This window comes from Chionomys nivalis, chromosome 3 (genome assembly GCF_950005125.1).
Source record: "Chionomys nivalis chromosome 3, mChiNiv1.1, whole genome shotgun sequence".
NCBI classification, from domain to species: domain Eukaryota; kingdom Metazoa; phylum Chordata; class Mammalia; order Rodentia; family Cricetidae; genus Chionomys; species Chionomys nivalis.
Window position 1 is genome coordinate 48,353,724 of NC_080088.1, and position 16,515 is coordinate 48,370,238.

At 39.7% G+C, this 16,515-nt stretch overlaps 1 protein-coding gene across 1 annotated transcript in view; it reads right to left on the bottom strand.

The window, feature by feature from the left end:
• Window positions 1-239: 239 nt before the first annotated feature.
• Cd96 (CD96 molecule) overlaps window positions 240-16,515 on the bottom strand; it is a 77,017-nt gene continuing 60,741 nt past the window's right edge. The window contains exons 11-15 of the mRNA XM_057765222.1: window positions 11,237-11,350; window positions 6,493-6,555; window positions 5,668-5,754; window positions 2,554-2,677; window positions 240-348 (exon numbers count right to left, since the gene is read on the bottom strand). Of these exons, the coding sequence (XP_057621205.1) occupies window positions 240-348; window positions 2,554-2,677; window positions 5,668-5,754; window positions 6,493-6,555; window positions 11,237-11,350 (497 nt within the window). The remainder of the gene's footprint in view (window positions 349-2,553; window positions 2,678-5,667; window positions 5,755-6,492; window positions 6,556-11,236; window positions 11,351-16,515) is intronic.

The following is a 16,515-nucleotide window of genomic DNA, read 5'->3' on the forward strand; positions in this document are numbered from 1 at the left end:
TTTTTGGAGGTAGAGGGGTCGAGACCCACAGGTTGAGAACCACCACTATAACTCGTATCTACATCTCAAGTGTGTGCAGATGAAAGAGGGCAGGTGTTGGGAAAGCAATTTGTTTATTTCCGGCATTCATTTGAGCTGCAGCCAAGGCTCAGCTGGCTGGTGATGATAGTAAAAGAGAACAATATCTAGCTTTCAATACGATGGCAGAAACGCTCTACTGCGTGTCAAACCTCAGAAGCTCAGAGTGTCTCCATCTCATGACAAGGCAGGTCATGTCCAGTGGGCTCTTGAATGCACGTGTACTTGATGGGAGGCGGTGGTGGCTTGAAAGGTGGGGGTCTTTCCATGCTGAGAAGAAAACATTTCTCTTTCAGTGCTGAGAATGTGGGGTGGTGTTTCTTAAACTTAGGGATATATTGATGGGTGAGGAAGACATACACTCTTATTTAGAGTTTTTGACAGCTTAACTCTGCAAATGATCTTACCATTAATTAATAGGGATATGTATGCATGCATATGTGTGTGTGGATGTATATATACACATATATGATTAATGTGGTATTTTATAGTTTGCAAAGTGATTTTGATCCTGGCATCACTAATTTTGTATAAGTGATATATATAACATTCACATATGTTTATATATTACAGTATTATTATACTATATATAATAACTGTGATTATTATAATCACTGTTTGACAGTTTGAGGCAAAGAGGCTTTAAGTCACTTAGCTTAAGGAAAGCAGGCCAGCAAAAGAAGTCTTGTAACGAGATCCCATAATCTCCATGGCAACTGCCTCCTAATGGAACTTTACTCTTACATGGGTAGAACATCCCTCCAGAGACAGAAACATAAAATTCAAGGACTTTTTGAAAGAGCAACTTTGCTGACTCTACCCTTAATTTTTATGCAGACACTCATGTACATGGTGAGGATCCGGTACAAGCAGGAAGAAAGGTGTTCCTTACTCCGGGGTTGGTTGGCTGAATAATGCATGCTTGGCATTGTCTTTGTGCAAAACCCTATTTTGTGTTAGCACAATGCATCTCTGTCTTATGTGTGCCAAGCATCCAAGTTCATGAGGGATTTTGTTGTGCCAATGCTCAAGACATTTTGATAGCAGGAAACAGGGACATCTCTGTGAGACTTTTTGTGTCTATGTTCTGGCAATCAATAGCATCTCAATTTAGACAAAGAATGAGTGAACAGAAGGGGGAGGGAAAGAGAAATGGGAGAGAGAAAGAAAATATTTTGTATACTTTTATCTTTACATAATACAGATATTTAAGGAGAGAATAATTGAAAACTCAGTTTTTTGTACTTACATTTATATTAATACAAATACCACTAACTTAAAAAGATTTATCTTTATTTGTGTGTATGTCAGGTATGAGAGCAAGTACCCCAGATACTAGGAGACACAATTAAAACAACTGTTACTTGAGGTTGTGAACTATTAGATATAGGTGCTAGGAACTGAACCTCAGTCCTCTGCAAGAGCAGCAAGGGCTCTTAAGCATTGAGCCATCTTTCCAGTTCCATAATCTGTAATTCTTATTACCTTGCTTGTAAATGTTTAAAAATATGCCAAAATGTAGATTTGAGTCTAAGAAATTTGTACTTTTTTTCAAAATTTATGAATTTGTTAAGGTCATATAGTGTCCAAGGTCCAGTCCTTGGATAAAAAACAGAATATTGCTTTTGTTTTTCATTAACATGAAATATTTGTTGCTCATAGTTATAAAACAGAGGCATTCACTTTTGAAATGGTGACATCATCTTCCCCATTTTCAAATGTACTGGGCCACATTCATAGCTTTTCTGGGATGCATGTGGTAGGTAGAATGTCTGTTCGGCCCTCCTATTGCAGTCTTAAGGGATCCTCTGGGAAGAGGATGCTCTGCAGTGATGACTGTTACATTAGAGAGAGCAAACACACGGTGATCAGCACTGTGTATTCTGGGCCTTTCCTGTGATCACAGCCTAGTCCAGGCTCATGCTCCATCACTGAATCAGAAAAAAAGGGGTTTACCTTTATACCTACATGAGATTGCTGTGTAGAGAATTCAGGAAAATAAAGTACCTCTTTCCCCCTCTGTGAAAAAAGGGAAAGGGCGGGAGAAGCCCAATCTGGTGGAGAGCAACTGGAAAGTTCTTAAAAATTACTTCTCTTACTCAATTTCACACTTGAGCATCTGGGCCCAGCTGATCCCAGTCAGGTCAAAAATTCAGGAAAATGAAAAAAATAATGAAGATTTAAAAAAGACAGTCAGTTTTAGCTTCATGGTGAGGTGGGCTCAGTTCTCGTTTCATGCCTACTGACCTGTGCACAGCGTCTAATGTTCCTCCTGAGTGAGCTAGTGCAGACAGGGGGACCGAATCAGGATCTCTGTGTTGAGCCTTCACTGAATGATGCTGGGAAATTTTTCTCTGAGCTTCTAGAAGCCTGGATTGCTCATTAAATTGTGAGATGAATGCAGTGTAGTCTTTGTATTAAGTAAATATTTTACAATGGAAAGTGTAGATGTCTCTACATGTCTCACATACTCACATTTCTTTTTGATACTGACACCATTTTCTTACTCCTAACATGAACAATATTGCACAGAAAAGGAGCAAAGCTGCTACAACCACAGGCCAAGACATTCCATCTCTGGACTTATTAACAGTGATACCTGCAGAACAGCAGAAAAAGATGAAAGTTAGTGCTAAATGTTGGCATTGGGAAAAACAGGGATTTCTGTAGTTCACTGTAGCCTGGTGGTAGAACGCTTGCTCAGCATGCATGAAGTGTTTCATATGATCCTAGATGTCACAAAACATTAACTTTTTATATGGAAGAATGCTGTAGGATAATGCTTTTGTGCACTATAAAGATTTGTCACTCATGTTGGTTTAATAAAATGCTGATTGGCCAGTGGCCAGGCAGGGAGTATAGGCAGGGCAACCAGACCAGGAGAATTCTGGGAAGAGGAAAGGCAGAGAGTGAGTCACCAGCTAGATGCAAAAGAAGCAAGAAGAGAATGCCTCACTGAAAAAAGGTACCAAGCCATGTGGCTAAATATAGACAAGAATTATGAGTTAATATAAATTGTAAGAGTTGTTAGTAATAAGCCTGAGCTAATAGGTCAAACAGTTTATAATTAATATAAGCCTCTGTGTGTTTCTTTGGTAGTGAACAGTTGCGGGACTGTGGAGACAAAAACTTCTGTCTACAGAAGAGACATGTTTTTCCCAAGATGTTCACTGACTATGACCATATGTTCTTTTGTATAGGAGATGACAACTTAATAGTTGATTAAGTATCCTGTCAGTAATTTTCTATGACTACAAGAACATATATGTATATGTGTGTGTCATCAACAGATATCATATATTCCATATATTATAAATGGGGCATTCTTATATATGATTCTGTTCCAGCTTTCTTGGAGCACACTTGAGTTATTTTCATAGTAATGTATAGAGATACATCTCATTCTGTCCCATCCCTGGTTAATTCTACAGTACCGTAGTTAATTTAATTTGTTTCATAATGTTAGATTATCAAATTATTTCAAGCTTTTCTTTTTCTTCTAACAATACTTGAGCAAAATTTCTTAGCCATACAGTTTACTGTTTTTGAGACAGAGTTTCATGTAGTCTAGGTTTCATGAAAGTCACTATGTAGCTGAGAATGACTTTGAATTTCTGATCCTCCTGCCTCTACTCCCTGAGAGGAAGATTATAGATTTGCACTTCCATTCTTATGAGGCTTTGAAGATTAAATCAAAAGTTTACTGCATGCAAGTTAATTACTCTACCAATAATTCTCAGACTTCATTCATTCATTCATTCATTCATTTATTCAGTGAGTCAGACTCAGACCCCTGCATATGCTTAGGCAAAGACTCTATCATACCTTAAGAAATTCATATTTTTCTGAAAAAAGTTCAAGTTTCTTGGTCTCAAATCCACCTTTTGATATATTTCTAAGCCTCCATTGAAGCATTCACAAAAAATGTAATGAGAATTACAGATCATTGGGCTGGAAAGATGGCTTAGTGCTTAGGAGCGCTGTGTGCTCTTGCAGAGGATCCAGGTTCAGTTCCCAGGCCCTGCGTCAGGTAACTCACAATCTCAATTGACAGTAGCTCTCTAAGGGATCAGACTGCCTCTTCTGGTTTTTGAGTGCACCTGCACTCATACTCTAGCCATAGTTAGTATTATTTTGTGAAAATAATACTTAGTATTAATTTAGATAATACAAATTATCTAGTTTATTTGTTTTTTCAGACTATTTCAATTTGGGTGATAAATTACTTGTAGGTGGTGATAAGGTTTATGTTTCTTTTGTTTCCTAGTTTTGGTTATTGATTTTTATGTAGTAAAGTTTCAAAAAATAAGAATGAAAGGACTGACTGAAAATATTAGTTTCACGAGGTTGGGGCTGTAGGTCAGTGCTAGAGTAGTTAACTGATATGCATGAAGTCCTGAGTTCATCACTAAAAAATTAGTGTTATCAATATTTTGCATGTTTACATAATTTTGACTGCAGTCTCATGCTATTGCCATGTGTATCAGTGTGATTAAATCTAGAGGCTCATCCTTTTCAGACAGCACACATTTTGGATCTTCCTCATGGCCACTCCCACCACAACCTGCTATAGGAGACACTGAAGGTATCTTTGAAGCTCATGATGTTCTGTTCATAGTTACATACTGCTTTCTTTCTGCCAAGGCTAGAGATTTCATAGCATAGACTTGTTGGGTAGCATGAGGGGAAAAAAAAAGAGAACCATCATACTGAGCCTAGAGCTGAGTTCAATTCATCAAGTCAAAACTTACTAAGCTATAGCTGGAAATTATATAAGAGCGAACATTTCACAACCAGCACTTTAGAAGACAAAAGAAGAAAAGGTTTAAAACAAGTTTTGCATCAAGGTGGGTGTATCACGGTTTGAACACAGTTTTCATAGTGGAGATTCGACCTTCCAATCTCTCTGAGCTAGGAAGCCAGGATGAAGCTATTAGTTAGAACTTTGTCTTCAGCTTTTTTTTCCCCCCATGATGTATGTGGGATGATGCTGTAGTGATGGGCAATTGTATGGCCACCCATATGGAAGGTTATGTGGCTCTCAGGTCAGCTGAGCATGCTCCGCACCATGGGAAATTACTGACTATTCCTATGACTTACTAACCATGATCTCTGTGAAGGACAAACTCTATTGAGTCTCTTGCTCTTTCAAGATGTAGAACAAAAAACTGCATTTTGCACTGACATAATTATTATTAGTTGAGCTGCAGGGGTACTCTTTATTACAACAATCTTTCTTGACTCAAATAATGTTTTCACAAGCCTGCAATGTTTCTTCTACTTTTCAGCAGGCTAATTCTTATTCCATTTTATTCTTTCAGATTTTAATTTAAAATATAAGCACCTCATCACATTTCCTATTCTGCAGTTGAAATCAGGTCTTTCTCTGAATTCTGAGAGCACATTATTATAATTCTTGTCACAAACAAGTTCAGTTGTCTGATTACTTCTTTTTCACATGTCATCTCCAATGGACCGTAATCTTTAGGATGCTAGTGTCCCTGTATACCCAACATGTGTCAGAGTGTCTGGAAAGGCTCTGAAAAATAATTTCTGAGTAAACAAAACATAAAATAAAAGACAACTCACTGGTGATATAGTTGTAGTCATTTTTAGTCATTCCTCTCGCCGTTGTAGTGACATCTGGATATCCTTTGGTTGTGCTAGAGATGACATCTAGAAATATAAAGGCAACACCTGAATTCATCTTGACAGCCATCTCAATATGATCAAGTTGCATAAACTTGTAATTGAATTTCAATGTGAATGGCCTCAGCATAGCCATGCTAAATCTGATATGGCTATAGAGATGTTTCTACATTAAATTTAATTCTAAAGACCTAGGTACAGCAAGACTGGGGTCCAGGAATCTGTCTAATGTCTACCAAATGAGTGGGATTTCCTGGTGGTTTAGGGAACAGAATCTTTATACTTCTGAATAACAAAACAAGGACGGCTGAAGAAACGCCACCCAAAGTATAAGTAGCTTTGCAAAATTCTGCAGGCGAGGACACGGAAAGATATGGTCCTAGCCATACTCTCATAGGTTAGTGAAGATTCAGCTAATTAAAATTCTGATTCTCCATGCTCATATATAGTGGAGATCATCAGAGATTCTTTTGCAACAAATAAACAAAACCATGTTGACTCCTCATTGCATGCCTGGTGGATTTTCAGGGGTCTAACTGGCCAAAATGTTGTCATATATGTTTCATTTGAAGCAAACATAAAAGGCTCTGTCCATCTTGTCCGAGTGACTGAAGGATGGTCACACCTCTTGTTGTCATTTTCGTCATGAGGATGCTCTTTAAAACACCTGCCTGCAACTGGCATCTCATTGTTCTTGCTTTCCGTCTGGGCCTACTTAAGCATAACACTGTTTCCTGTGTTACTCTGTCTTCCCCAAGTACTCACCGTGTGGAGCTAAGCTTGCTTCTGAGGGGATTGCAGTGTGCATCTCACTGGGTATCAATGAATCTGCTAATGGAAGAAGATATGCAGTCCATTTTTCTAGTTAGACTTTTTCCTTCATCATGAATTGTATCTAACAACTGGGAAGAGGTACAGTGACGAATACTTAAAATAATCTTATTCAGCAGCCTTGCAGCGGATATTAGATTGTTACACACACAGTGGAAGTTAAGGGGTTGCTTATGGTTTTAACACCTCTGATTGGAAAAGTTTTGATGACAGTCGCTGCTGAGGTCTAAAGGTGCCTTTTCTCAAAGATGTTGACATGAGAGCACTGATAAGTGAGTCTTTAAGAGGTCAGCACACTACAGGAGCTTGTCTCTGATGAACAGTCTTAAGACCCTCATGAAAGAGGCTTCTTACAGTGTTTGCCCCGGCCTTTTAACCTTGTACTCTGTGAGGTCTTAGTAAGGTCTTCATCAAATGCCTGTATCTTGATCTTGATCCTCTAGTCTCTAGACTTATAAAAAAAAGACATGCATTTTGTTTATAAAATATGTGGCCTTATTCTGCCACAAGCCTGAAAGTGGACTGACTTAGTCTTTTAGGAATAAGGATGGAAGAAAGCTCCCTTGACATGGAGAGTAGGCCGTCTTTGCTTTCACGCCCACCCCACAGAGAAGCAGAAAGGCAGGAAGAGAATGAAAGCCCTCATGTGTTATGGTCAAGTAAACAGATAAGTAGGACTTTGCTGGAACATTCAAGAAGGAAGAAAGGCATTTGTGCTTGTGGGTCCCTGGCATTTCTAGCCAACTGTGGACTGTGAACTGCATCAGCAAACCTCCATGGCCACAAGTCTTTTTAGCCCAGGCACAGAGTCTGTGCAACACCTGGAAGCAAGCCTTCGCATTGAGCAAAGAGCAATGACTAATTAAAAATCAGGTGTGAACAGGCCAGGATTTGGACAAAATAAAGAAGGCAGCAGATTTTTCTGGATAAACTTATTTTTTTTTGTTGTTTTATTTTCTGTTTTGCTTGATACAGTGTTGCTTTTACCGTCTTACTTTCAGAGCCTGGCATCTTTTAGTATCCTTTCCATAGTATGTTCATGAGGAAGGATGCAATATATTAATTTATGCTAAGGTAAAATTGGTTGAAAAACTACTATCTATTTAGGAGAAATCCATATTTAAAGCAAAAATATTTTTCACTGCGTGTTTATTATCAGTGAACCAATGAAGAAAATTCTATAATTAGTAGCCAATGAATATTAATAGAATTTGTCCTAAATTTGGGAGAGCATTTTTTTTCTTGTTAGTACTGATTTTTTTTCTTAAATTAAAAAAAATCAAGCTTAATACAATGCAAGGAGCATTGCCACAATGCACACAGATTATAAAAATATCAATACTTAAAATTATGCAAATTGATGATTCAGTAAAATTTCTTTTTATTCAACTGCAACATTTCTTAGAATAAAACATAGTATATAATAAAATTAAAATATAAAGCCACTTTGGAAAAGGCGGGAGCTAGTTTTACACATTTCATTTTGTTTGTTCTCCTTATGTGTCTCTGGGCCTCTCTGCATAAGCCGTGCTGGCCTCACATCTGCGGTGATCCTGTTGCCTCGCTGCCGCCTCTCTCAAGTGCTGTTATTACAGGCATGTGCCCCCAGTCTGACTTGTTTTCTTTTCTGCTTTAAGAGCTATTGTTTTACATGCAGTAAAAAGTTTAGTGGCAGGGAGAGAAGTGAAGAGAAAGAAGCTCCTATTTGATTCGACATGTCTTAAAAACTTCAAATGAGTAGAAGGAGAAATTTCAATAGAAAAACATGTTAGGAAATCTTTTAGTAAGATGAGGAGATGACTCTCTTTTTTTTCTTTGCTCACTTCCATGTGTATTTGTGTCTCTGTGCATGCATACATTGACATGCATACAGAGATTTAGGATTTCATTTCGAAGTCACCCTGAACCACTCTTTCACCTTATTTATTGAGATATGATCTCTCAATGTGGCTGGCCTAGTTAGCCAGTATGTTGGGATGGGGGACCCCTGTCTTTTCTTTCCCAAGTTGGAACTACAGGCAGGCTGCATACTCATGGATTCTGTGAGTCTGAACTAGGTCCTACTGCTTGCAAGGCAATCACTTAATAACTGAACCTTTTCTCTAGCCCCTATGAGTAGTTTTGATACTGATTGCTCCCAGAGGAGAGCCATCTTCCTGAAGCATGCTTGTGAATAGAATTCTCTGCAAGGTAGAATTAGTTACCTCCAATGACCTATCTTTCATTACCTAGCAGTTTTCCGAAAGCTTATTCAGTCTCCCCATTTAAATACCCCATTCTTAGCAATCCCACTTTCTATCCTTCAATCTCTCAGGGAGTTGCCACGCAGAATGATGTTGAGTTCTTGGTTGGATGGAAATGGTCTGTGTTGAGGCCTCATCATGTTTGCTAAATAAATAAGTTAATGTTCCTTTAAGTCTTTTCAGCATCTGTTTTCATCAAAATCCATAAGGAGCATGGCTTTGACATGGGAATAGCAAACAGTAGGGTAGCCAATAGCATTCTCTTGTACGCAACCAGTATCAGCCACAACTGTGAACACAGGGAGACTGTCATAGAATCTCAAGTACTGTATCCTTCCTTGGATGGCTCCTAGGAAAGTTTGCTCAGCAGGAAAGGGCACTTCTCTACAGAGAGGGCTTAAAGATCCTAGCACATCCTACTTTTCTCCACTAGGCATAGTAACTTTTCTTATTCACTTAAGTACTGTTGACAGTTGTCCAGGAAATGATAGCATATTAGCAACTGTTTCCCATTGCAGCTAAATCTGCTTAGAATTATATCAAAGTCCATTATTATCAGACTTTTTCAGTTCTTTTTAATATATACATATATTATATGTATATATGTCTCTCTCTCTCTATATATATATATATAGACAAAGTTTCTTCATAGCTTTGGTGCCTGTCACAGAACTAGCTCTTGTAGACCAGGCTGGCCTCGAACTCCCAGAGATCTGCCTGCCTCTGCCTCCCGAGTGCTGGGATTAAAGACATGCACCACCACCTCCCAGCTAAAAATATTTTTGTATTTAATTTTTAAATTATTCTTTTAAGATGGCATATAAGCATTTTTCTATATGTGTCATACTTTATTCTAATGTCTACAGCTCTTTTGATGAAACCACAGATAATTTTTGTCATCCTTATAGATTTGTTTTTATCTACTGAGTATTTGGAAGATTTTTTTTGCATCATTTTTATACATATAGAAGACTTTCCCTATTTTTATTGTTGAGACAAGGTCTCATGAATCCCGTGTCGTCCTTGAACTTGCTATGTAATTTAGGATGACCTTGAACTCTTGGTCTTCCTGTTAGCACCTTCCAAGTTAGGATGATAGGCATGTATCCCACTCTGCTTGGCTTGTAAACAGACTTTCAGTGAGCTGTTTCTTGGTTGAGTTTCCCATAAAGGAGTGTTCTTAAGTCCCTGATTTTTGCCCCAGAACATGGCAGAGATGGCAAAGAATATCCAGAGAGCAAAGACAGGGATTTGGGTGGTCTGCCTTCTGCTCTGCATTTTCCATCAAGAAGAATATGTCTGGATATAGCATCACACCTTTCTCCAGAATGTACAGAGTGGTGCTGTTGTGCCCAGTTTTGCCATGACCAGCAGATGTCACAATAAACATGAGATGCCACTCACAGTCTTCGTGGCCAGAGGAAATAGCATTCTAATAAAAATGTAGACTTTTAAGTCAGAGAAGTAACATTTTTTCTTGAGGCTAACTTCGGAGGAAGCAATGGGTGGGGGGGATGGGAAGAGACAGTGCTTTAGAGGTGATGGAGTGGAGAGAGATATGAGCTGAAAGCAAGACTTTAGAAGTGGCGGACAGAAATGCTGAATTTAGACAGCAGGACCGACAGGGGCAGAGGGACAGCAGGGATCATTGCCAGCTCCCTGAGGTTCTGACATGGCATGATCCTGCTGCTACTGTCTCTCAGGTCCTCATTGTCAGCCTCCTCCCTCTCCAGGTCTGCAAGAAGCTCACACTACATAGCACAGGAGAGTCTGGACCTACTGATCCTCGCGCCTAATCTTCCAGCCATAGTTGGCATCTGGCCTCCTCCGCTCCTTTTGCCTAAGGAACATAGAGAGCCTGCTGTGCAACCATTAAACTTTACGAATATCAGCAATATGAAGAATTCTAGCAAGGACTAGGGGCAGAGTAAACACACACACACACACACACACACACACAGAGGTTTGTAAAACTGAAGAAATGGTCATAACATTTGAGAGTTAACTGATTTATGGTCTAAGAACACAAAAGTCCCCAGGTGGCTGATGAAGATGGGGGAGGGGCAGGTTCTAGTGCTGAACAACCTCACAGTCACTGTGACCATGCAGGTACCGCGGGGCTGGAAGATGGTTGTGTGCTGAGAGGGCACTGATGTTTCTGAAAATTTCTACAGAAACAAGTTAAAGTACCTTGACTTTCTCAGAAAGCTGATGAATACCATCCCCTCTGGAGGCTCCTACCATTCATGAGCCCCAACTGTGTTTGGTGGACACATTGTCGGAGGCACGCAACCCCACAAGACCAAGCGATGCCTGGCTGCCCTGGAATGCCTCAAGGTGCTGGATGGGATCCTTTTGCCTTATGACAAGAAGCAGGTGGCGGTCCCTGCTGCCCTCAAGGTTGTGTTGCAGAAGCCTGTGAGAAGTTTGCGTACCTGGGGCATCTGGCTGGAGAGGTTTAGTGGAAGTACTAGGCAATGACGGCCATTCTGGAGGCGAAACCGAAGGAGAAGGCCCAGATCCACTACTGGAGGAAGCAGCTCTTGATGCTACAGACACAGGCAGAAAAGAACATGTAGAAGCAAGTCAGCAAGTTCACTGAGGTCCACAAGACTAACGGACTTCTGGTGTGAACCTCAATAAGACAGTGCCTCCAAAATAAACAAACCAAAAAAAAAAACCCCACCCTAAAACAATAAAAATCTCCTTTTAAGGTCAGTAATGGCAATTATGAGGTCCAGGACATGAAGATGTTATGTATGGATGTACTCGGATGAGTCAGAGGCTTCAGGCCTCTGGGAACCTGAAGTGCTTTTTTGCTTGTTTACCTCAAATTGGTTGGTTTCAATGTAGCCTCAGGCTTCATTGGACCAGGTAAATGGCAAGGGAAATCAGGAAGAAAGTAATTAAGATTCAATTTTCTTCTCCATGGCCTGATGACCCAAGCACTGGGGTGAAAATGTCTTCCAAGATGTCATTAACCTCACCCACTGGGGTATGAAGGTGTGCCGGCAGACGGTTCCCATTGCATGGGTGCTTAAAGTAAAATACACATTTTGGTTCCGGATCCTGGGGAATTTGGAGGCTGAAGTAGGATTAGATTCCAATGTCTTTTAATACCAGCCTGGATCTCGTTAAGGTAATACACAAAATGACAGCAAAAGACTGCATTCAAACATTCTTACAAATGAGGATAAATGCAACGCAATAAAAGTGGCAGAAGTATTTAAATATGCATGAGGCCCATAAAGTGAATCTCCCAAGATCATGTTCACAAGCAGCAAAAGACCCTGAAACGCAGAAATCCATCCATTATCATTCTTTCTCCGACCGTAAGCACTTCATAAATCTATTGAAATAAGCATATTGAGGAGAGAGAGAGAGAAAAGAGTCTCATTACCAACGCCTGTCCTGAATCTTGCCAAATGCGTCATCCAATATTGCACGTCGCACTACAGCCCAATTCAACTGGCAGCAATATGTTTCAAAACAGTTGAGGAGTGAGCATTCAATTTCAGCTTGTTAGATTCTAATGGATTTCTGCGAACGATTATAAATAGAGCAACCCATGGCAGGGTACTTTTTTGTTTGTTTGTTTCTTCTTTTAAACTTATGGAGGGAAAATGGTCACATCTTATTCACGTGGTATTGAGAAGGTGAATCTCCACTGCCAGTGAGACATCCTTTGTTCGATGGATGTCAGAGTCCCTTCCTAGACTTTATTGTCTGTAAGACCATTTTAGGATAAGACCACTGATGAGATGTCCTTGGAAAAATGAAGTTTTCAAATGGTAAAGAACAGAAAATAGGGGCGACTATAATAATTCATTTCATTATGAACTGTATCAAAGAGACTAAGAATGCAATACTAGATGTTATAGTATTGGTATAAACAATAAGGCAAGACCAAGTGGCATGGGAATCTTTGTTTCCTAGTTTCTGAGCTAGAAGCTGCTTTGGATAACTGTCCAGTTGGAGCTTCTGGCTTGCCCCCGCACAAGCTGGAAAACTCTTACTTTTCTACTTCTTCCAACCCTGCCCACACTAAAATCTCTAAACGAAGGAAAGGAACCAAAAGCTCAGTTCCACCTTTCTGGCAGCCAGTCCAGTCCACTTTCCTGATATGACCAGCCCGCTCTAGTGCCTGCCCATGGGCTTAGCCTTTTGCCATACTTGGGGACAGTCCTAGCTGCTGGCTGGTACCCCATCATCCTTCACCTAAGGTCTCCTAGGTGAGACTTCTCTGGCCTGTTCCCTGAGACCAGTGAATGTACCTGGGAGTTGCTTTGTTCTGAACAAGTATGCTGTTATACTTGTAATTTGGCTTGATCTGGTTTACTGCATCAGCGGGGAAACCTATTATCTGGCTAAAAACATATGAATAACCTCTCTGCCCTACCTCATGCTAATGTACAGGATGCCAAGAATATTTCTAGTCTTTCTTTTCCGTTCCTCCTTTCCTCCTCTTCTTCCTTCTTCCTTCTGTCTGTGCCCCTAACCCCAGCACAGCATAATATAATAACAATATAAGTATGGTAACAGGCTGAGAATGTCACTCATTTTGGTAGAGTGCTTGCCTAACATGCATGAAGCCCTGGGTTTGATCTCCACCACCACAGACAGACCTAGGTATGGTGGTGTGTGTCTGAAATCCCAGCACTCAGGAAGTAGAGGCAGGAGGATCCGAAGTCCAATTCAAGTCATTCTCAGCTACAGAGTGAGTTGGAGGCCGGCATGGGCTACATGAAACTGCCTCAAAAAAATAAATTTCCAACGTCCAATTAAACAAATCATTTTGTTTTACTGTACATCTGCCCGAGTTGTCTTCTTTATATGCAATTATCTTTCAACTCATTCACTCTCCGATGAGCACAGACTGTGTGCCTATCATTGTTGTAGATGTTAGGATACATAGGACAGTGAGACAGAGGTCAAAAGTTTTAGGTCATGTTCTTTCATACCCCACACCTTAGTACAACTTAAAAAATAATATAAATAATGAAAAAGATTACACATTGAAAAGTATTATGGTGAGAATTAAAATATGAAATGCTTTGTATGCACAATAACAATTTATCTTGGGATTATCTTTTCCAATAACATCCTCAATAAACCTTTATCTCTACTGCTACAGAGTTCTCACTCTACAACCAACAAGTATCCCTTCGTCTATCTGACTGTCGCTCCTTCACTGGTGTTTCTGACTTGTCCAGACTGTCCTTAGGGACAAGGCCACAGGTAACATAAAGGGTTCGTGGCACTTGTTTACACGACACTCTAAAGAATAAAGGATGAGGGGCTGGAGACATGGCTCAGTGGTTAAGAGCATTGCCTGCTCTTCCAAAGGTTCTGAGTTCAATTCCCAGCAACCACATGGTGGCTCACAACCATCTGTAATGAGGTCTGGTGTCCTCTTCTGGCCTGCAGGCATACACGCAGACAGAATATTATATACATAATAAATAAATAAATAAATAAATAAAATGGATTGATTTAGAAAAAAGAATAAAGGATGACAAGACACTGAGGTAGGTAGAGAATTTTTGCAGTTATTGTAAACAACTCTTGTTTATATTACACATCATAAGTGTGGACGTCTTCCTTTGTGTCACTAATATTTTCTTGTCAATTTGTCCACTGGGCAAAGCCTTTCGAACTTGTGTCTTTGAATATATAAGATGCATTGAGTATATTAGTACACCCTGTCTTTTTGATGTCTTCATTCATTCCCTTCAACATCCTCCTATTGTTGCTTATTCTCTTGGCTTAATATTGTCTCACTTTTATCTATACAAATAGATTTTGGGTTGTTATAAACAACAGTATATTTTTCCTGTCTTTTAAAGTTCCTAACAATACAGTTCTGAATGTTATCACATGACTACTCTGTGTATTAAATTATATTCTTTATAATTATGTTTTTGAGATAGAATCTTATCTATAGCTCATATGGACTTGAAACTTACTATGTAAACCATGCTGGCATCAAACTCATGGCTAACCTCCTGTTTCAGTCCCTAGAGTGCTGGAACTACAGATGTAGCACCACATCTGGCTACATATTTTATTTTTAAAAATTAAAATATATGTTTTCCCCTGGAATTTTTTTTACTGAACACAAATTCATTAAGATTTATTTATGCTGCTACACATGGCTACTCTCCACTCATCTTTTGTTCCTCCAAAACATTTTCTTTGTACATACAGCAATTTATTTGTTCTATTGACCACTGTCATTTAGATTATTCATAATTTTTGCTGTATAAATGGAGTTTTCTGACAGTTTTTATGCTAATTCCTCCTGTACACAATAAACTGTGGGAGAAGGCCTATAACTGGGAATAAGATTGTTGAGTAGGGTTGGCCCCTGTTCAGCTTTGACACATCATGCTGGAACCGTGGGAAGAGAGAGTAACAACATGTGTTCAAATAAACAGCATATATAAGTTGTAATTACAATATAGCAATTAACAATGACAATGCAGAAAAAGTGACTTTGGTTTCAGTTTTTATTCACCTTTCTTGATTCCTAAAGAGTCAGAACAACTCTTTAGATGTTTCTAAGCTGGTGTGTTTCATAGTTTGAAATGAAGGGTTGCTTCCATTTTCTATTGGCTTTTGTTGTTGAGTTCTAAGATTTCCTCACATACTTTTTCTATTGTCCTTTGTTTTGTTGTTTTGAGCTGTAAGCATTCTTTACACCCTCTCTTTCCTTTCTCTCTGCAGGTATTTGTGTAGTACATGCATGTGGATGCATGTGTGTGCATGCATGCATGCATCCATATACATGCGTACAGAAGCCAAAGAAATGTAAGCAACAAATCATTATGGTAAATTTTCAGTACGAAGTGTGCTTAGCTCATCACAGACTCACAGATAAGCAGAAAAAATGAGGCTTCCCTTCAGCCTTCGCTGGGACTGACACTGGCTAGTCTCAACATCCTGAGAGCTGGAAGTGGCAGACAGTCTGCTTCGTGACTGATGGACAGACATCCTTATTAAGAAAAGGGTGTAGTCTCAAGCCCCAGGATGTTTATCAGATAAGGCTTTGCATCCTGAACCGATAGAACGCTCATAGAGGGTAAAGATTGTAACTCACTAGAGTACCAGTCTGAGGGCAGCAATTTTGGGGGACCAGGGACTTTAAAACCACTGTCTGTCTCAGGCCAAATCAACATGCCAGCCATTTTTGTTTCTTCTCTATGCCGGTGTCCTTTCTGCAGAACCAAAAGCTGTTTCACTTTTGCTAGTCTCCTGAGTTTGTAGTTAAGGAGGTGAGGATCTTGTTTCTCACAGAGGGATGTCAGCCAGCTGTCCTGCTCTGTCACGTTCTACCTCATCCCCCTGAGATACAGTCCCTCACTGAACCTGGAGCTGGCCAGCTGGCAAGCCTCAGCAATCTTCTTGTCTTTAAGGCCCCTTTCTACTCCACAGCACTGGGCTGGCAGGCACATTTACCTATGCTGGATCTTGATAAGGTGCTAGGGATTTGAACTCAGGTCCTCATGCTTGCACACAGAGTGAACAATAGTTCCCCCTGGGCTATTTCCCTAGTCCCTCCTTACATAGTTGTAAGGGTATTGAGTCCTTTCAGTTGTGAAATATGTGGCCAATATCTTCCCCCATAGTAGAACTTCCTTTTATAAACTTTTTTTTTTTTTATATTCTTTTTTCTTTTTTAAAGGTGGTGGCGCATTCGTTTAATTCCAGCACT